The 20,661-nt window shown below is 54.5% G+C and overlaps 3 protein-coding genes across 35 annotated transcripts in view; 2 read left to right on the top strand and 1 right to left on the bottom strand.

Annotated features, from left to right (window-relative positions):
- Positions 1-516: 516 nt before the first annotated feature.
- Positions 517-11,031, top strand: Nherf2 (NHERF family PDZ scaffold protein 2). Of its 4 annotated transcripts, NM_053811.3 has the most exons (7): positions 517-804; positions 3,045-3,245; positions 8,231-8,410; positions 8,632-8,785; positions 8,854-8,897; positions 9,591-9,653; positions 9,852-11,031. In NM_053811.3, the coding sequence occupies exons 1-7, from the start codon at positions 592-594 to the stop codon at positions 10,008-10,010; spliced, it is 1,014 nt and encodes a 337-aa protein (NP_446263.2). In that variant the 5' UTR covers positions 517-591; the 3' UTR covers positions 10,011-11,031. The 4 variants fall into 4 exon arrangements, with proteins under 4 accessions (NP_446263.2, XP_038940971.1, XP_006245955.1 ...); XM_039085043.2 differs by lacking the exons at positions 517-804; positions 3,045-3,245 and adding an exon at positions 5,063-5,294; XM_006245893.5 differs by lacking the exons at positions 517-804; positions 3,045-3,245 and adding an exon at positions 5,547-5,802.
- Positions 11,032-11,533: 502 nt separating this feature from the next.
- Nthl1 (nth-like DNA glycosylase 1) lies at positions 11,534-17,702 on the bottom strand. The gene is made up of 6 exons (NM_001105728.1): positions 17,534-17,702; positions 16,266-16,504; positions 15,476-15,646; positions 14,586-14,745; positions 11,849-11,954; positions 11,534-11,772 (listed from the first exon to the last, which is right to left on the bottom strand). Exons 1-6 carry the CDS (start codon positions 17,634-17,636, stop codon positions 11,649-11,651), a joined length of 903 nt encoding a protein of 300 aa, NP_001099198.1. The 5' UTR covers positions 17,637-17,702; the 3' UTR covers positions 11,534-11,648.
- Positions 17,703-17,718: 16 nt separating this feature from the next.
- Positions 17,719-20,661, top strand: part of Tsc2 (TSC complex subunit 2) — a 34,639-nt gene continuing 31,696 nt past the window's right edge. For 20 of the 30 annotated variants that reach the window (XM_063268435.1, XM_063268434.1, XM_039085236.2 and 17 more), the window contains exons 1-3: positions 17,744-17,850; positions 18,302-18,463; positions 20,285-20,371. In XM_063268435.1, the coding sequence (XP_063124505.1) occupies positions 18,326-18,463; positions 20,285-20,371 (225 nt within the window). In that variant the 5' untranslated portion in view covers positions 17,744-17,850; positions 18,302-18,325. 30 annotated transcript variants of the gene reach the window in all.

Genomic DNA, 20,661 nt, shown 5'->3' with positions numbered 1-20,661 from the left:
TGGGGACCTAGAGGGAGCAGGCAGCACAGTCCCGATAGGTAGAGGGTGGGGTGCATCCCAGGAAGGGGCGCAGTGGTCCTTGCACTTCCCCTCTGGCGTCTGTGTAGTGTGTCTCTGACTGGACCCTTTCTCTAAGAGGCTTCCCATTTCAGGAACCCCTCTCACTGTAGCATATGCAGGTGTCTAAAAAAAAAGTGGTTCCTGGAACAGAAGCCAAAGGTGCTGGCGCTAGGGAAGGTGACCAAATGGGATAAGATAGGACTCCCAGGAACTCGAGGGTTGCCTGACCGCGAAATCCCACTCCTTAGTCCTAGGGTTTCTGGGCGCCCAGGCAGGGGCCTAGCTAGCGGGGCTTAGGCTAGGGCGGGGGCAGCCAGGAGGGCGGGGAAGGGGCGGGCGCGGGGGCGGTGCTGCAGCAGGAGCAGGGGCCAGGGCCAGAGCCGAAGTCGGAGCCCGAGGCGACGCGAGCTGAGCAGGAGCCACCGAGGCCGCTGCCTGCTCTCCCGCCCGCGCCTCTGCCGCCTCCGCGCTCCAGCCTGCGGGTGGTGTGAGCCGTGGCCAGTCGCGGGCAGCCAGGGGGCAGCGGGTGCCATGGCCGCGCCGGAGTCGCTGCGGCCCCGCTTGTGTCGCCTGGTGCGGGGCGAGCAAGGGTACGGCTTCCACCTGCATGGCGAGAAAGGCCGCCGTGGCCAGTTCATCCGGCGCGTGGAGCCAGGCTCCCCAGCCGAGGCGGCCGCGCTGCGCGCCGGGGACCGCCTGGTTGAGGTCAACGGCGTCAACGTAGAGGGCGAGACGCATCACCAGGTGGGTCCCTGCGCTGCGCCCCGCCCCCCGGTTCCCTCCTAGGGGCGCATCCCTACTGCGCTGGCCAAGATGCCTTCGACCACCCTTCGGCGTGCCCTATCGTGGGACCGGTCAAGGGTCCCATGGGGGCCTGCTGTTCGGGTACTGAGGTGTGGGACGTGGCCCGCCAGCTGGCCTCCTGGTGAGGAAGCTCAGTCCTGCACAAGCGGGGGAGGGAGGACATCCTGGTAGGGAGGGGCCGCACTGCGGCTACTCTGGCCAGGGCCCTGGCTGCTTCTGCTAGTTTTGGCCTCCGTGTGCCATGGAGGGGGAGGAGGTGGTGAAGGCACCTTGTGGCCTTGTGGTATAGATGCATTTCTGTTCGTGTGTGAGTTATGTGTGTGTGCTTGCGGGTCTCCCTGGGGTCATCCATATGAATACACTACCCAAGTGTTCCAGGAGTGGCTGAGAGCATACTTGTGTCAGTGCTGGAATGTGTGCTTAGGTTTGTGTAGACACATCAGGTATGTGTGCTGACTCTGTGCGTGTGTGTGTGTGTGTGTGTGTGTGTGTGTGTGCGCGCGCCTGTGCGAGCTCACGAGTGCCTGCCTGCCTGGTTATACTAGTGTACTTCTCATGGCTGGTGTGTCTGGGTCTGGTGGAGTCAGCTCTAGTGGCAGCCTATTCCTTGGGCTCAGAAAAAGCCTCCTCCTGGGAGCTGCCTGGCCCTGTAGAGGTCACTGTGCAACCCTTGCCTGCTGGCAGCTGGAAGGAGGAGGGCTGATGTGGCGGAGTCTCTCTGCAGATCCTACCTCTGGGATGTCCGTATTCCACCGAGGGGTAGACACAGTTAAAACCTTGATTAGGGTTCAGTCTCCCTTCACCTTTTTTATTCTGGAACCCTAGTACCACTAAGTCCAAGACCTACGTGAGTGGTCAGTCCTGAGGCTTGGAGGAAGCAGAGTGGCTCTTTGCTGGGCTAAAGTTGAACTTCTATCTTCCCGGCGACCTGCCTTGTGACCACTGGATTTGGTTGTGTGCTGAAGAGTTTGGGAGTGAAGCCCAGTGGTTGGCCCTAAAAGCAAGGGAGAGGCTGGCAGAGTTGGTATTACCTGCGTCTAGCCGTCGCTGGAATGCAGCTGTCTAGTCTAGTCTCTAAAGACTTTCACATAGAGCCACAGTAGAATCCTTCTACTGCTCAGGGAGATAGGAGGCAAAACCAAGACTCCCATTCTACTGATATGTAGAGATTGTGGGTGACTGGCTTAGCTCCTTAGTGCTGGGATCCTTCTGCTCTCTTGGTCATCTTGGACGATCACTGAGGGGCCAGGTAAAGATGGGCCTGGCTGGGTAGGACCTTCATATCTGTGGTGGTATGTACTCCATGGAGTCACGCTGGAGATCCTGCCTCTTCACTCCCAGGCTGTGGGGTGGGGTTGTTAATGCTTCCTGCCCTTCAGATGTCCACTGGGCACTTTTCCCTTTGAACACATACTAACATCCTGCGTGATCCACGGTGGCCCACACTTCACAGGCACCCATCCAACCCATCCAGACAGATACGCAGATCTGTTCTGCTTCGGTACCTGCTGGAGATGAGTTCTGCTTACCTGACGTGTGTGAGCACCTTAGAATTCCTAGGTCTTCACCTCTAAGCAGGTCCAGCAGGGATGGGTTTCTGGTCCTGGTTGGAGGCAAATTGAAGTTGGGGTCAACAAAGACATTGCTCTCTCCTACACCTGGACCAAAACCCCAGACTTTAAAATAGACACACACACACACGTACAGAAAGCACACACATATATGCACACATACACACAAAGCATACACATATGCACATGCACACACACACACACACACACACACACACACACACACACACTCACGCACACACACAGTTAAGCACGTACCCATGCACAGACCAGACTGAAATCCTGAAGCTCAACTAAACAGATTCTGACTCTCCCATCTGGCTGTTCCTAGCAGCTCCTCCGGAGCCCACCTGCCGAGAACACAAGGCCACAAGAGAACCCTGAAGTACTTGCAGCCTGGGCCCTAGCTCCAGGGAGACGAGGGAGGGAGCTGCTGGAAACTGGGGGTGGGGGGTGGAGCCCGCAGGCCTCTCAGTCCAGCTACCCACCCCTGGCAGGCCAACCCCTGCCCTCTGTCCATGAGCCTGGGCCTAGCCGGGAGTGGTGCCCTATCCATGTGTTGCCCAGGGTGTTGCCTGCTGACCGGGTCCTGCTTCACACCCATTCCAGGTGGTCCAGAGGATCAAGGCTGTGGAGGGACAGACCCAGCTGCTTGTGGTGGACAAGGAGACAGATGAGGAACTCTGCCGGCGGCAACTGACCTGCACTGAGGAGATGGCCCATCGAGGGCTTCCGCCAGCCCACAACCCCTGGGAGCCAAAGCCGGACTGGGCATGCTCAGGCAGTCTTGGCTCGGACACAGGCCAGAAGGTATGGTGGGCTTTTGTCTGTGGGAACAATGAGTCTTTCCCAGAACCACCATCGCTGACTGCCTCTTGATAACAATCTTCCCTTTGGTCACTCCTATAAGCCTCCGTTTCCTCTTAGGGCTCTTTCCCTACTGCAGTAGCCACTCTGTGCCATTGGTGACCACCTGAAGCAACTCTTTTGGCCTTTGTTCCCTCTGCTGGAGGTCCCAGTGGCTGAGGAGTTACTGTGGCTCTAAAGATCTGAATGTCTGTGTTAGGTATCTGTCATCCTGGGTTTTGTCCACGACTCTGTCTGAAGCATCCATGTCTAAGCCATCCGTGTGCTCTGAAGCCCTTGGGTGGATTAGATCCTACATCAGGGATTAGTGCTGTAGCCGCTCAGTGATGGGGGTGGGCGGGAGTGTGTGGGATCCAGAACACAGGGGCTTCCTAGGGAAAGGGAGTGGAGGGCCCACGTGCGGACGCTTCTTATGAGGACACAGGTACAGCTCAACTGGGTTCCAGTTCCTGTCCTTGTTCCCACTTCCCGAGGGTGCTGGAACCCTGTGTACTGCGGTCCCAGGGCCCCTGATGGGTAGCCCCTCCTCTCACCTTTATCCTTCTGGGATAGGAGACCCAGAAAAAAACAAGAGAGGGTCTGTTCCACCTTCCTCTAGGAAGCCTACCTAGGCAGAACCTGAGGCAGGGAGGAAGGGCCTGAGGGTATTTGTTCTACTTCTCGGGAGGACCTGGTACTACTGTTTCTTTTGTCTTCTAATTACTACTTGAGCCAAGTGGTTCCTCACATCCAACTTTGAGAACCATTGGCTTACCACAGGTGGAGTGTCAGGTTTGAAATTTCTGGATGTGTTTCAGATCTTAACATTTACCTCTGATCTCACCCACGTGTCTCCTACTGGTTAGGCGTGGGCTGGTCCCTGTGGGACCTGTCTGGAGGTTAGGAGATGACATCCCCAGTTAGGTCAACCTGGGCCAAGGCCTGTGCTTTGCATCCGTTGAATTCTTTCCCTTGGAGACCTGAAGGCAGGTGGCAAGCCTAGTGTGGATTCTGCATTCTGGCTGGGCTGTTTAAGATCAGGAGTCTTAGTAGGAATTTTGTGGGAAGAAGATGGTGCCAGGCCCACCTTCCTCTGGATGGGGACTAGGAGCCTCCCTTTTTCCCCAGCACCCCTTTCTCCTCCTTAGGAAGAAGCCCCCCCACCCTCAGGCGTGTGTCCATTCATTTAGAAGCAAACAGCCCAGTTCACCTTCCTGTGGAAAAATCCACCCTGGGGCCTTATCTGGAGATGGGGTGGCCCAGGCCCCTTGGCTGTGGGTGGGTCCTTCCCTGTCACTGCTATTTCAGGCTTGGAGGGGTTGCAGGAAGCCCTAGGAGGGGGCTTCCTCTGGGTATATTTTTAGAGGAACAAAAGGGGGTACAATGGGCTTGTCCCATTGTAGATGGGTCAAACCTAGGGACAAGGACTTCAGGAGGTAGAGGAACCCAAGGGACATTCTTACCGTGGAAGAGAAAGGGGAGCCTCGTAAGACCTGTACGAACCAGGTTCATTGACAGCCTGTCTCAGGCTGGGTGTAGGCACTGCAGAGGGTTACCCTCTGTGAAGTTGAGCTCTGCTGGGGGTACTGGTGGCTGGCAGACTGGTGAGGCCTGCACACCTCTGCTCTGTGCAGGGTGAATGTCCACTGGGTGCCCCCCCCCCCCCAGTCTAGGGTCCTTTCATCCTCGCTGATCCTGTGTTCTCAGCTTTCCTGATAGGGGAGGTGGGACAAGGGAGAATGCTGATATGGTCTGCCCCTCCCTTTGGGGGCGGGAAGGCCTAGTCAGTGGTGACTCAGCCCCAGGCCATTCAGGGCTGGGGGTGGCTGCAGCTGCAGTGAGCTGATTCTAACAGTGAGGACAGGGACAGCCCCCAAACGGAGACCCGGCAGCTAGCAGTGCCAGGGACAGGGAGGCAGTGTTGGCCCTTGCCTCTCCACCCCTTTGGCCCTACCATGTGTGCACCTCCTGGAGGACTTGGGGGACTGAGTTATGGCTGGCACGACTCTGCAGGTGTGGTCATGGAACAGGATGGTGTACAGCAAAGTGATAGCATGACCGCTTTGGGGGCTCCCCTGGTTCCCGCTTTTCTCTTTTCCCTCCCCCATCCACCGTCTTCTGTTCTCCAGCCAAGGTTCCCTCCCTTGACTCCCCGTCTCCACTGCCCTGGGTCCTGGAGCAGGGCAGGGCCTCCAGCAGCTTCCTTCCTTCCTTTCTTGGGACGGAAACCAAGCTGGGTGGGGGGGACGCCAGACAGGGGAGGGGGCTCAGTAACCACCCTGCTATCCAAAATGAGTCAGTCCCTACTACGTCCCCACCCATCCCCAGGGATCCTGGGTCACAGTGGGAGGTAGATAAGTGGGGTGACAGTCTCATCTGGTCCAAGAGCTCTGCCACTCCAGGCTGGCCACCTCCTGCCAGCCACCCCTAGCCACGTCTCATGGCTCGCTCCTGGATTACCATGCTGCCTGCCTCCACCTCAGGAGCCCCTCCTGTGAACTCTCAACTGGGGTTTGTTCAGGTCAGATGGGGGTGAGGCCAGTCAGGACCCCAGCTTTAGCTCAATCTCCGGGGCAGAGCAGGGAACTTGGGGATGTTTATGCCTACAAGATGGACCCCTATAAACAATGGGGGCCTTTCTCTGCTGGGGCTGGTGAGTCATTATCTGGTGGGGGGGCAAAGCCTGACTCTCATGGCACCCCTATATCAGCCTTTGTCTGGCTATAGGCTCAGTGGGGGTGCTGGGGCTTGCCTAGCTTTATGCCTAAGTGTCTCAGAGCCCGTGGGAGCCGGAGGGCCTGTCTGAAGAAGGCAGGAAGTGTGCTCAGGGCTAGGGCTGGGAGGAAGAATTCCAGCAATGCACCCCTCCCGCTGTTCGCTGGGACACCCTACCCCCACTTGCTTGCTTTAGCTGCCTCCCCTGTATTCCACGGACTTGGGGGGTGTCTTGCAGTCCTTGTACTTGAGGGTCTTATGCTAGGCCTGTCAGCACTGGGACTCTGCCTGTGGCCAGAGACGGTTTAGGCAAGTTAATAAGGGGAATCCTTTAGCCTGTGCTGAGAAGTGGCTGTTTTGGATTGGGACTGGGGATTGGCCAGAACAACCACCTCTCAGGAATGGCCCCTAGTTTCATGGCCACAATAGCGTGCCAAGTCCTGCTTCCCGTTTTGGAGCCCCAAGAAGCCCTGCCCTGTAGGCTACAGCAGAGGCCGTGGGAAGAGGTCACAGGGCCAGTGCCATGGATCTAAGTTTGCATGTGTGGGTGGCTGTGTGTGTCTGTGTTGCTTGTTTATGAGCGTAAGCCTGGATGTCTTGTCCCTATGGCCACATGATGTGACCCTGTCTGCTGGGACATGACTTTGTGCCAGGAGTGGTCACACATTCCCTCGTACTGTTTTGGACTGGTTTCTGTCTCTACTTCTCCAGTCTCTCCTCTGTGACCTAGCCTCTGGCTGTCCCAGGCTGATGATTAGGGGCTCTTAGGGCCTTGTCCCCAAACCTGTACCATCAGCTCTGTCTTTGAGAGTTCTATGCAGTGGGGGTTTGAGGATCTCTGAGGCCTTACAACCCTGAGTTCAGGCAGTATTGCCTAGCTGAGCCCCTAGGGGACAGTTAATCTGTAATTTTTGGTGTAAAGGTGCAGTTGGTGGCCATGCACCTAATCTCAGCAGGACAATCCAGAGGAATCTAGCTGGGCCTTGGGATCAAGGAAGGGGTCCTGAGTGCTGGCAGGACAAAGGGCTATCCCAGAACCCTAAAACTAGGAGTGGTCCAGCATAGAAGAGTGTACTTATTCCTGCATTTGGCTGCTGCCTGTGGACATGGCTCAACCCACACTTAGGCTTTGGAGCTAAGCGTGTGGTCTATGCCTATAATTCCAGCACTCAGAAGCTGAAGCAAAAGATCACTTTGAGTTGGGAGTTTGAGGCTAGCCTGGGTTCTCCAAAACACCGAAAGAGGGGTGGTGGTAGTGGACAGCAGGAGTGTAGAGGTATTCAGGCTTGGGGGAAAGGAGTTACCTGAGTCTTAGAGATCTGCCCTGAGACCGGAAGCAGCCTTTCCTCTCCAGAGTCCCTCAGCATCAGCCATGAGGGGGCAGAGTAGTAGTGGAAGGGAGGCAATGCCCCCTGCTACTACATTGTCACCTGCACTCACACCCAGAAACCTGAGCTGCCACCTGCCTGCCCACCCCAGCCGCTGGCCCTGTGTAACTAGGCACCGGCAGCTGCTGACCATTCAGAGGCAGCATCTCTGGCGTGGCCCCTGGCTGGGGTGGGAGGTCAGCAGGCTGGCCCCTTCCTGCGTAGCCTCCTGGCCCAGAGACCTACTGCAGGATGCCAGAGGTAAAGAAGGGCAGCCTGGGGCAGTGGCGGGGGATTCCCTGTGGGTACCATGAGCCCTTCCATATTGTGGGTTAGGGAGCATCATAGGCTAACTTGGCTGCCCGTGCTTTCTGGGCCCATGGGGTTGGGGCAGTGACTCCAGGAGTTAGTGCTGGAATTCTAAAGCAAAGAGCTGCCACGGTAACCCAGGGAGCCTCTTGAAGTCCATGAGGAGAAAACGAGACTGCTCAGGCCTCCAGGGTACTAGCTCTAGAGAAGGGGGGCCAGAAGGGAGACAGGGGGAGGCAAAACCTAAAGGTAGGCTTCCTGAGCCTCGGATGGGGCAGTTATCCCTTCTGGTTCCTTCGAGATCCCCAAGCTGTGCACAGTGCCCCCTATGGATTCTTCCATAGGTCCTGCCAGCAGCTATCTCATTAGATGTTTACATGCTTGGTGACATGCTGTGTCCCTAACCCCACAGCTAAAGCTGTGTAACAGGTAACTCCTCCAAACCTCTCAGTCACAGGGCACATAGCGTTGTCAATGAAATCTGGGGATTGGTCCCTTAAAGCATGAGGGTTGGGAGGCTGCGGATAGAGCCCGATGTCACTTTCTGTGGTTCTGCAGGATGTCAATGGGCCCCCAAGAGAGCTGCGTCCCCGGCTCTGCCACTTACGAAGGGGACCCCAGGGCTACGGATTCAACCTGCACAGTGACAAGTCTCGGCCTGGCCAATACATCCGCTCTGTGGACCCTGGCTCTCCTGCTTCTCTCTCTGGCCTCCGGGCCCAAGACCGGCTCATTGAGGTACCCTGAGTCCCTGTGTTTGTATCTGTATGTCCCTGAGTGTCCATGTATGGCCCTGGGTCCCTGCAGGAGGAGGGAAGACACAGGGAACTTGAGCTGGCACTCTTCTAGCTGCTTTGGCTGCTGGTGGCTTCGATGAATATTTGATGGCACACCTGGCTGGGTGGCATTGGGCCGACTGGGCCCCTCAGGCCTTTCTGACCCTGTGTGGGTGGCGGCAGGTGAATGGGCAGAATGTGGAGGGGCTGCGCCATGCCGAAGTTGTTGCCAGAATCAAGGCACAGGAGGATGAGGCCCGGTTGCTGGTTGTAGACCCCGAGACTGATGAACACTTCAAACGGTTGCGGGTCGTACCCACCGAGGATCACGTGGAAGGTAGGATGCTGCCTTCGGGGCAGAGGGTAGGGTCAGTCAGTGCAGCCGCTAACTTGCTGTCCCCACAGGTCCACTGCCATCACCAGTCACGAACGGGACCAGCCTTGCCCAGGTGAGAGGGTGTGCCCAAGGGGACCATCGGTATACCTCTACCCGTGTCCCTAGACATGGTAGAGGCTGCCTCTCCTGGAGATCTCTGCACAGTTGTGAAACCTATCTGGCTTGGTTACCTCAAAAATACACACCCATGCTAGCCAGGCATTAATCCTGGCACTTGGGAACCAAAGCAGGCAGATCTGTGAGTTCAAGGCCAGCTTGGTCTACGGAGTGAGTTCTAAGGCAGTCAGAACTGCACAGAGAAACCCTGTCTCAAAAACAAAACAAAACAAAACAAAAAAACCAAAAACCAAAAACCAAAAAAACCCCAGCCACTGTGGAGTCTGTATAGGGGTTGGCAGCAGCTCAGACGCACAATGTGGGCAGATACCTGGCCGTCTTTCCGTGCCTTGTTCCTACATGACTACTGAGTGATCTTTACCTTCTTGGGGTACTAGTCCTGGTTTGACAACAGGTGAATTCGCATAGCTGACTCCCATGGCCACAGCTGCTCTCCCATGTCATGACTGCTCAGGTTGGACTTGGCTGTTAGGTGCCAGCTGTGCCCTAGCCCGGGCAGTGACAGAAGTGTGCTCACTGCTGAACAAGGACTGGCTGCAGCTTTGTGTGTGTGTGTGTGTGCGCGTGTGAAGATCTGGGTGCACCAGGATGGGGATGCTGAAACCACAACCTGCCCTTGGTTTCCTAGCTCAATGGTGGCTCCGTGTGCTCTTCCCGAAGCGACCTGCCAGGCTCAGAGAAGGACAATGAGGTAACTCTGCTCACACATGGGGCTTCGGAGGCCTTCAGATTGGGTCTCTGTGGAGATACCTACCAAGATGGTGGGCTACCACTTCCAAGAAGCCTCTTGGGCTAGTGGTCCGGGCCCTGAGGTGGCCACTGGTGTTAGTTCCTTGGGAAAGTGGCTGCCACGGGTAAGGCTCACTGTTTGTACCTTGCCTGCCCCCAGGATGGCAGTGCTTGGAAGAGAGACCCCTTCCAGGAAAGTGGTCTCCACCTGAGCCCCACAGCAGCCGAGGCCAAGGAGAAGGCTCGAGCTACTCGGGTCAATAAGAGAGCACCACAGATGGACTGGAACCGGAAGCGAGAGATCTTCAGCAACTTCTGAGCCCCTCTCTGCCTGTCCAGGGGTCCCACGGTCTCTTCCTGCACGGACCTTGGGCCTCTCCAGAGCTCCCCAAGCCTCAGCAGACTGGAAGGTGGTATTACACCACCCAGAAACCAACCCACGACCCCATGAACCCTTGTCTTGTCCACTGGGTGCTGCGGCTGTCATAGCAAGATCAGAGAAGAGAGAAACCGAGAGAGAGAAAGAGAGAAAGAGGGAGAGAGAGAGAGAGAGAGAGAGAGAGAGAGAGAGAGAGAGAGAAAGAAAGATAGGCACAGCCAGCCAAGACAGACACAGAGACAGAAAAGAGTGAGAGAGGGAGTATGCGTGGTGGTCTGCCAAGGGCCTTAGCCGTTCTGCCTTGGGCCTGCTGACTGAAAGGAATTCATGTTTTCGCTTTTTTTTTTTTCCTAAAAGTTCTCCAGCTCCACATATGTTTGTAGTTAATAGTGGAGCCCCCTCCCCCAACCCCTTGGGACTCACTCCTAATACTTGCAATAAAACAGAACCTTTCTCTGCAAACCCCTTCTTACCCGCCCTGTCAGCAGCGCCACCCTGAGAAGAGACCAGGGAACAGACAGTCAGGGGACCTCAGGCCCAGCTGTGCCTGGAGGAGCTGTCCCTCTGTCCCATCCCTCATATGGGATGGTCCCTGGACCAGGCCTCTCTTCTCTGCCTAGCTACCCCTGTGCTGCCTCCCACATGCTGGGTTCTGGAATGCAGAGCCTAGGCTCTCTGAGGGGCCAGAGGATGGGTGTTCCATGACTCTTAAGAGGGCAGCCTCCGGACAAGCCGCTTATCCTGCTGTGCAACTCCAGGACCTGGAATGTGGGCCTGGGCAAGCCATTCCCGGGTATGATCCTAGGCACCTGGGCCTGGCCCCTGCCTTATGCCTACCAGGTTCCTACCCTTGGCCTCTCTTCAGTGCTCTCAACTCCCCAGACTCACTCACTGGCACCGCAGTCTGCCTCATAAGCCATAGCGCACGCGCGCCCTCGAATTAAACAGGCCTTGCCTCGAACTCTGGCGCCTGTGTGTTTTCTGAGTCTTCAGTCGAGGGGCAGGGGTGAGGAGTAAGGCCCATTCCAGAAGACCCTTTAGGCAAGTGAGGAATGACACCATCCTCTCCTCCCTCTACGTCTCTGAGACCTGTTAAGTCTTGTGTCCAGTAGTCCAGAGAATGGGTGTCTAGATTTCCTCTGTTAACATGGGGTGGGTTCCAGGCACAGGCCAAGTGCAATTTCGGAAGCTAGGTCTCGAGGAGTGCTGGGCTGCAGGACAGCGTGTGAGAGTTCACAGGGAAGCTTCCCCCACAGGCTTCCCAGCAGCTGGCTGCAGCTGGCTCTGTTTCCTCCCTCCTGGGTTTATGCTCCCCTCTCTTCCCTCCCTCCCCCACTCCCCAGGATACAGTATGTCCCCACACAGCCTCCCAGGCAATCCTGCCCGGACATGTGAACGGAGTGTACACAGTGCATTCACACACATGCTTCGAGACCTGATCTTAAGCCAACGGGGCACGAAATCAACCGTGGAAAAACTTCTCAGCTTTATTACATGCTCTGCAAACAACCCCCAAACCTTACGACCCCTCCCCACAGAGGCACTTTGGAGACACTAGCCAGAGGAAGCCCAAAACCCTCAGAGACCCTGGGCAGCAGGACACAGGGCCTTGTTGAGGCAGGCCTGGCATCGTGGATGGACAGGAAGGCAAATCTGTTGGCCGAAGCCCACCAGTAGTCCATTGATCTCACTCCATAGCACCCTGTGAGGGTAAGGGGCAGGTCAGTGTGGAACACAGCAGGATACCTCTCTCCCACAAACTCACCAAGCTACACTACCTGGGTAGCCACTCTTCCAGGTTCCTACGTGTCTCCTCTGGGGACTTGGTCATCTTCTTGGTCCACTTCAGTCTGTTGGCTATTCTGTGCACATGTGTGTCCACTGCTGCTTGAAGACAGGGCGTGCTAAACAAGGGCACTCTGCCAGCTGGACTGTGTCCCCATCCCAATCCCCAGTCCAGAGCAAGTGTGGCTAGGAGACAGTCCAGGGTCTCTCCCACAGAGAGAAAGTACAGCATCTGTGTGGCTGAGTTTCGGCCCTCAATCTGGGGGGTAAGGAGCCTGGTTTTTTTGTTCGAGACATGATCTTTCTTCAAGGCCCTGACTATCCTGGAATTCACTATGTAGACCAGGCTGGCCTCAGACTTGGAGATCCACCTGCCTCTGCCTCTGCCTCCTGAGTGATTCGATTGAAGGCACACAGGTGAATCTCTGAATTTGAAGCCAACCTGTTCTACAAGGTGAGTTCCAGGACACCCAGGGCTACACAGAGAAACCCAGTTTCAAAACAAGACAAAGCAAAATGTAAGGCAGGCATGGTGGTTCCTTCTCAGCACTTGAAAGGTTGAAGGAGGCTCTTGAACTCTTGAACTCTGAGTTCAAGGCTAGCTTGGGCTACAAAGTAAGACTGTCTCAAACAAACAACAAAAACAAAACAACTCTATCCTGGGAAAAACAATACAAGCCCCAAACCCCAATGTGTAAACTCTTGGTCTAAAGCTTCCCAAGAATGAGGACTGGATTAGGAAGGGCCTCGCTCTGCTTCCTCTGCCCTGTCTTCCTGGGTCCTAAGGCCCCTCCCAGCCCATCTACTGGCTGTGAGCACTGGACTGGGTGGCAGCAGCTTGCCCTAGTGTGTTGCTGTTCAGAGCTAGCTGGCACCCATGCCAGCTCCCTGACATGTTTACTGTCTGGGGAAAGGCTGGAGGTGCAGGCTGAGAGTCACATCATGGAAGCCTTACCCTGCATCCTTCTCAGTGTCACAGAGACGATGACACTCTTTAGAACCTCAGAGGCCCAGCCCAGGACCACATGTCTAAGCCTCCTACCTTGGCCAAAGGGATTCCTATGCATTTGTATTAAGGAGGGCAGTTACTTCATTGGCTGTGAACTCAAGCTCAGAGAGGCCACGAGTTTGACCTTAGGTCACCAAGCTGCAAAGGTCAGAACTCCATAGTTCCAGCTTTTCATTTGAGAATGCATTTTTCCCTCAGGAGGCAACCCTGGGGTCTCATTGCAGGTAGCCAGGCCCTCAGACTACAGAGAAGTGGGTGGGACTCAGGCATTGTCCTGTCCATTGGAAGTACAATTCCCTGCGGGGGGGGGGGGGGGGGGCCCTTCCCCCACACAGCTACCCAACAAAGACACTCCCTGCTCCTGGGACACAGGCAGCTGAGGACACTGTCTAGATAAGCTCAAGTGTCAACAAAGAGGCTGCTTAGTTGAGGGAGCTGAAGAGTGGAGACTGAGGCGGGAGGCCTCACCCTTTTCCTACCTGGTTAGGCGCTTCCAAAGTTTGCTGTTCTCATGTCAACAGGTGGTTACCAGCTTCTAGTCAAAGCTGGGAGTCGGGGGTGTGGGGGTATGGGGATGTGGGGGTGTAGGGGTTGTGGGAGTATGGGGGGCGGTTGGCAGCTAGCTGCCTTCTATCTACTGGGCAGTGGTTAAAAGCGCTACCAGCTTAGAGACCTCTGAAGGAACCCCTCCACTGGACACATGCAGGAGCCAAGGGTTGGGGGCCCAAAGAGAGGTCAGGGCTAAATCTTGTTTTTTATGTGACCACAGGAGCCGGGACGACTCTAGGCAAAGCTGTGAGAAGGCAGCACAGCTGTCCCTGCCTCAGGGAGCTTGTCTTCAACCTAGCTACATAGAGGTGCTTCAAATGCTACAAGATGATACCCAGAAAAAGGATACCAGAAATCACTCTCCTTTCCCATCCCACAAGATCACTTTCCTTCCCCCCTCCCCTCCCCCTCCTTCTTCTTCAATCTGCCCCGCCCATCCTAGAGCTTTCTGCTTTTCTGAGTCAGCTTTATGGTTGTTCTTCTGTCTGGGACACACTTCCACCTCTTGGTTTGGCTAACTCACAAGAAACTCTAAACTGAAACATGACCTCAGAAAGATTTCCTGGTGTGAGGCACAGAAGCTGAGGCAGAGTCGATGGGCGGCAGAGGTGCACACACGCCTTTAAATCCTGGCACTTGGGAGGCAGAGGCAGGCAGATCTCGGCCAGCCTGGTCAGCCAGGGCTACACAGAGAAACCCTGTCTCCAAAACAAGACAACCCAGCAAACAAACAAACAAACAAACAAACAAACAAAAACCACCCCCAAAACCGAAAGGTTTCCCAGATTCCTGAAGCCTGGGTCAGGCTCACAGGGCTGTGGTACTGATCACCTATGCACAGGTGAAGCATTCCTCACTGACTCTACAGGATGTGCAGATCAGCTGGCTTCATGGTTCCTCACAGAGATCAGGGTGCAGAAGGAACTCAGCAAACGTGAGTTCTTGTCATCAGTGCCAGCCTGCTCAACACTGACAATACCCTTTTGATACTCTGGTTTGACACACACACACACACACACACACACACACACACACACACACACCAAACAAACAAACAAAAAACAAAACAAAACAAAAAAAAACAACAAAGAACACTTGAGGAACCCCAATAGAAACCAAGAAAAATCAAGCTCAGAACTGACTTCCCCCTCCTTGTGGCGCAAAGTACTCACCTATGCCTGATACGGTCCCCCAGGCCACAGCCATAGCCAAGTGTGCCATCTTGGGCCCAACACCTGGCAAGGCTACCAGCTCTGCCACAGAAGCAGGGATGTCCCCTTCATAGCGCTGCTGCAGGATGGCAGTCGTCTGCTTGATGAATTTTACCTTGCTCTGAAAGATGGTGTGGGTCAGCTTTGGGGTAAGGCGTAGCCTAACCAGGGAGGACCCACAGGTGCCCAGAGTCACCGACCACCACGTGCCTATGTCTTGTGTAGAGGAAACCACCTGTCCCCATCTCCAGGAGGTGAAGAACCTAGGGCAGCAAAGAGGTCTGAAGGAACCCCTGGCAGGCCTCCAGTGCATGACTAGACCCTCCTCCCTTTATTGTGGGCCAGGGTGTGGGAACCAGCTCAGGTCCCCTGCCTCGCTACTCCCTCCAGAGGCTAAGCTGTACCTAGACTCAATAGCACCTGGACCTTCAGGAAGGAAGACTGGAGCCTGGGACTCCCCCAGGCAACCACTACAACAGCTGGGTGGTTCCCATCCTGTGCCTGAGTGGAGAGGGCTATTTAAAACCAATCTGATAGACGGTGGCCCACGCAGTGCCAAAGGGAAGCGCTCCACCCACAGAGCCACTTTCAACAGATCCACCCACCACCCAGGGTTCTGTGGAGTGACACACTCTGTGGAGTCCAGGAGGGGAAGGGAAGAAGGGGAAGTGGAGGCAGCTGGGTGGGAGGGTAGAGAAATGAAGGGATGTACACAGGAACATCCCAGGCACTAGCCCCGTGGGATAGACTCCTGGTGGAACAGAAGCACGAAAAGTAGTAGTCAGAGATGCCTGCCTCTCATCTCCAGAACAGTGCCCCCTCTTGGTTCTGTTGCCAAAGGCAATGTTTACCCTCCAGAAGCCCACGGGGTAGATGAGTCTGCCCAGCAAGTCATCATCGGTCTGCAGGATACTTTCCACAGTCAAGCCCCGGGCCCGTAGCCGCTGCATGGCACCCGCTGTAACCTGGTCTTTGGTCTGGCTGGACAGCATCAGCGACAAGAGTACCTGGTACCTCCTCACCTGCTTGTGCAATGACAGGGGCCAAGATGGTGACCAGTCCTAGTCAAGTCCCTTACCAATCCTCATGTACTTGTTACTGTAGACCTGCTATGCAACAGGAAGTCCGTCTTGTCACATCTAACGTGGACTAATCTAGAGTAGCACAAAACTCTGATCAATTACTGGGAATCATACCTAGTACAGGATGGACATTTAGACAATCGCTAGTGACTACTGTGACCGTGGCTGCTTGGTCAATAACACCACTCATTTTATAGACAAGAAGGCCCAGATTCAGAGAGACTCAGGTTACCCAGCGTCAGAAGGTGGTTAGCACTACGACAGCTAGTCTGAGGAACCTATGCAATATAAGGAAGTCTGCCTCTCTCGAATTATTGGATGTTCCCAAATGCACCACCTCAAGTCTCAGGCACCTCTGACACACCCAGTGGCCACAATGATTGACAGATGATGCATGTTGTACACACTGTAAAGTTACAGTGGAGCACATTTTCCTGGGTGCACCCTGTATGGTGTCAGCTGGGAGAGCTGCTCTGTTTTCTAGTAGAGACCTAAGAGGAAGTGAACATCTTCTATGGAAGAACATGCATTCCCCTGGACAGGTGGAGGTGGGGCCTACCTTTGGGGGGGCAGTGATATCATAGCACTGCTCAGCGCCCAGCTGGTCCACAGGTGCGTCCTTCTTGCTTCTCATGATTCGGATGTTGGCCAGTTGCTGCTGCCAGTTTTGGGGCTCCCAAACTGGCACTTTGAGGGGTTCAGCATCTTCACCTTCCTCACCGTTAGCAACCTCATAGGCCACATGTACTTTCTGTTTCTTCCGTGGACGTCTCACAGGCTTGTGGCTTTTTCTTCCTTCTGCAAGAAAGTGCCATTCGGTCTTTGGAGCGTGAGCTTTATAGGAGGGTAGGGTAAGGCTACTTCCTCCTCACTTGTTTGTGCGATTGTTCACTATCTACCACATTGTGTGTAGAAGTGCTGTGCTGTCTGCCCTTGTCACAACAGTACATGGTAGTCCAACTAAGTGCCTGTTAGCACACCAAGACACTAGTGACAGCCTCTAGGATAATGTAACCTCTCTTCTTGTCTCAAGCCCTTGGAGGTGCATTCAAGAGAACCTCCTCACACCCAAACTGGACCATGCCACTCCCCCTTCAGAAGTCCTTGCATTTAGGATGAGCTACAAACTCTACTAACATCACAGCATTTGCTGCCCTGACAGTATCAACATTTTCGGTGGCACTCCTCAGCTCCTACCAAGCCTCAGCCTGGATCTCAGCGAGTCTCCACTACTGAACCGATTCTGGGGTCACTGGTGCCTATGCACACTCCTGCTCTAGCCACTTATGTTGAAGTCCCAGCTGGAGACGTGCAGGGGCTCTGACAATTGCCCCCCAGAGTACCACTAGTTGGCACCTAGTAGGTCCTTAATGGCTACAGGACAAATACAATGAGTGCCATGCCCTTTCCTGTTTTCTCTCTGAGCCTGTTTTCTTTCAGAACCACCGTCCAGCTGGGGGAGAAGACTTCTAGCTGGGTGTGTTCTTGGCACACAGCCTGGCCCTACAAGAGCAGCTCTGAGAACAGAGTTGTGTCCCACAGACGGCCTGGAACAAGTAAATGTCCTAAGCTAGGCTGGTTGGACTAAAACTTTTCACTGGCGACAAGGGTGGATGAACACATCCAGAACCCAGTCTTACGGACCCCTGCAGTCTGTAGGTCCCAGCACTTGGAAAAAGCTAGAGTGGGGCCACGTGAGACTCAAGCGTTTGTAGGCGGCTGTGGCGCCTAGAGTTTAGGTCAGAAGGTGCGGCCGGGGACGCAAGCCTGGAGCTAAAGTTCCACGTCCCTTCCTTTCCTCCAAAACCCCTGCAGGCGCAGCGCTACCTGCAGCAGTCTCTCGCGGGGCGAGCTCCTCCCTACACCCTTCCGACGCGATCCTAGTCGCGCGGCTCCGACTGCGAGTCACTATCCGCAACCCCGAGTTCATGCCTGGGCTGGAAACTACACCTCCGGGCGGTCCCGCGGGTCCATCACTTGCTCAACGTGCACGCGGAACTACAATTCCCAGAGAGCTCAACTCAGATAGTCTGCAAAGCCTCGCCCCCGGAAGTACAGGTTGCGCTTCCGGCAGCTGCTCTGGGCCGGGGGTGTGCGCCCTTTCCTGGGTGCAGGAGGCCGTGCGCGCGAAAGGCGCGCGCGGGGTGAGTAGTCCTGGAGGCTCTGACTTCTGGGGCTGGTCGGGATGGTTGTGTGGTCGCGTCGCTATGGGGTGAAGTGGGGAGTTGGCCTCTCTTATCCAAGCCTCGGCCGCGCCCACCGCTGACAAGTTCCAGAGCTCCAAGCCTTCTATTTGCGGGTTTGAGTGGGCCTCTGCTTCTGTTGTCCTCGCGACAGCTCCTCTTTAACACGGAGAAAATTAATGGCAATCATCATGGCTCTGTTCACCCAGCGGCGGCAGGAGGGTCGCTAGATCAAGCCTATACCTTCGTGGTTGATTTGTGGCAGAGTCCCTCCTGCATGGAGTTGAATTACCCCAGGGGCTGTAGGGAGGGCAGATTGTTGCCTAGGATCCAGGAGGTTCGCCTCAAGGGCAGGAGGGGAGAACTTTTCCTGGGGTGAATCAAATAATATATTTTTTTCTGCACAGAGCAGTTCTCTACCACCGCCCTGCCCACCATGGCCAAACCAACTAGCAAAGATTCAGGTTTGAAGGAGAAGTTCAAGATACTATTAGGACTGGGAACGTCAAGGCCAAATCCTAGGTGTGCAGAAGGCAAACAGACGGAGTTTATCATCACAGCGGAAATCTTGAGAGTGAGTGAGCGGCCTCTATCTTGGCTAGCCCAGCAAGAAGTGCAAGGAAGGCACTTTGTCTGTCTGTCACTGGATTCTGTGGGAGATGAGTTGCTGGTCACCTTCCCCAGGGCTGCTGTCCCCCGTACTGTGGAGCCATACATGCATGCCTGCCCTCAGGATCTTGGTGACCTGCTTTAGAATTTAGGTGTGATATGAAAACTTATTTTGTTTAGTGTTATGGTGAATAGATGCTCTGGCACATGAGAGGCAAAGGAGATAGGATTATGAGGTTGGAGGCCACCCTGTGGCAGCATAGTTCTAGACCCACCTGAGCTACCATAGTGAGATTGGGTCCTCCTCTCCCCACAGAGGTTCGTTTCCTTTTTTTTTTGGTTCTTTTTTTCGGAGCTGGGGACCGAACCCAGGGCCTTGTGCTTCCTAGGTAAGCACTCTACCACTGAGCTAAATCCCCAGCCCCTCGTTTCCTTTTTTTAAATTGGAGATCCAGCCTTAAAAAAAAACAAAACAAATAGAACAAAGCGATGGATGGTGGTGGTTGCTTTTAATCCCAACACCGGGGAGGCAGAGGCAGGCGGATTTTGAGGTCAGACGGGTCTACAAAGTGAGTTTCAGGACAGCCAAGGTTACACAGACCTAGTCTTGAAAAGCCCAAACCAAACCAAACCATTAGAGAAAAGAAAGCCCACCTTTATACTGTGGCCCGAAAAACTCCTCCTTTTCACAGGTGTTAGCATGATGAGGTATTAGCAGGCAACGTGTGGCAACCTACTCATGGTTAAGCTTTGTGGTACTGGGGATTTAGCTTAGCTCTCACAGGCTAAATGATGTACCCGAGAGCCACAACTTGCATTTCTCCACTTCCTTATCGCTTTTCAATTTTTGTCTTATGTATGTGGATGTCTTGCCCATAAATAATCGTTGCCCATAATTTTATACTGGAAGCATTTCCCACTCAGACATGAACCAAATATTCCTCATTTGGTGAGGGTTGTAAATAAGCATGGAACGCCTGTATCTGGTAGGGATGATTTACCAGCAGAAAGCATCAAGTAGTGACATATGTCCCAGCATGAAGGGACATTAAACACAGGCCGTGAAGGAAACTGGTCATAGACTGGTGGTGCCTGAGTTCAGGATATGAGATGTCCAGAACTGGCAAGTTGGAGCTGGAGTGGGGAAGGGATTGTCATGCCCCCCCATCCCTCCCCTCCCCCCCTTCCCCACTTTCTCCCCTCCCCCCACTGAGCTGAGGACTGAACCCAGGGCCTTGCTACTCTACCACCAAGCGCTCTACCACTAAGCTAAATTCCCAATCCCGGTATGTGGTTTTATTCTACTGTAATAAACATTTTTGAGGAAAAGGGTACTGTGGGTAAATAAGTAAACTTGTTATAATGGTATATATATTTTATGTTATGTGAGTTCTATCTAATTAAGGAAATAAAGTTAGGAAATAAAGTTGCCCCTTGTCAATCCAATGGCCACAGCCAGTTAGGTTTGGTGGGCCACGCCTTTCATCTCATCACTTCGGAGGCAGAGACAGGTGGGTCTCTGAGTTCAAGGCCAGCCTGGTCTACAGAGCAGGTTCCAGTACAGCCAAAGCTACACAGAGAAATGCTGGATGGGGGTGGGGGGGTGGGGGAGGGAGGGAGAGGAGAGAGGTGCATGAGTGGGAGCTCAGGGCTTGAGTGAGCAAAATGGGGGGAAACCCCCAATGGTTTACAGCTGAAATGTAGAACAACTTGATGGGGGTATAGAACCGGCCATTAAGAAGATCTCTTTTTTTTTAAAGCTCTGCCCTTTTCCTCCTTTCTCTAGGAACTGAGTGGTGAATGCGGCCTCAACAATCGAATCCGGATGATAGGGCAGATCTGTGATGTGGCAAAAACTAAGAAACTTGAAGAGGTGGGTTTGCTCAGCTATGCTACTGGAGTGGTGTGTGACCACGGCAGGCTGTGGAGAGGCCTTCAGCCTGCTGTTGCTGTCTGGAGCTGTTTTTTCTTGGTTTTGAGACTCGCTGTGTTATCCTAGCTGGCCTGGTATCCCCTGTGTAGTTCAGGCTGACGTGGTATGAATTCAATATGGCTCTCCTTCCCCAGCTTCTTCAGCATAGGTTGGGATTATAGGTGTATCCCGGACAGCTGGCTCTGTGATGATTCAATTTTTACCAATTTAGAGAAATGTAGCTTTCATCT

Source organism: Rattus norvegicus, chromosome 10 (genome assembly GCF_036323735.1).
Source record: "Rattus norvegicus strain BN/NHsdMcwi chromosome 10, GRCr8, whole genome shotgun sequence".
Taxonomy (NCBI): domain Eukaryota; kingdom Metazoa; phylum Chordata; class Mammalia; order Rodentia; family Muridae; genus Rattus; species Rattus norvegicus.
This window is presented reverse-complemented; position numbering and strand designations above follow the sequence as displayed.

Coding starts and splice junctions, on each gene's coding strand:
- Nthl1 (NM_001105728.1), bottom strand. CDS start 17,636: ATGAACTCGGGGTTGCGGATAGTGACTCGCAGTCGGAGCCGCGCGACT. Junction 16,505..17,533: donor CCCGCGAGAGACTGCTGCAG/GTAGCGCTGCGC, acceptor ACTTTCTTGCAG/AAGGAAGAAAAAGCCACAAG. Junction 15,647..16,265: donor ATATCACTGCCCCCCCAAAG/GTAGGCCCCACC, acceptor TTGCACAAGCAG/GTGAGGAGGTACCAGGTACT.
- Nherf2 (NM_053811.3), top strand. CDS start 592: ATGGCCGCGCCGGAGTCGCTGCGGCCCCGCTTGTGTCGCCTGGTGCGG. Junction 8,411..8,631: donor CCCAAGACCGGCTCATTGAG/GTACCCTGAGTC, acceptor GGGTGGCGGCAG/GTGAATGGGCAGAATGTGGA. Junction 8,898..9,590: donor ACGGGACCAGCCTTGCCCAG/GTGAGAGGGTGT, acceptor TTGGTTTCCTAG/CTCAATGGTGGCTCCGTGTG.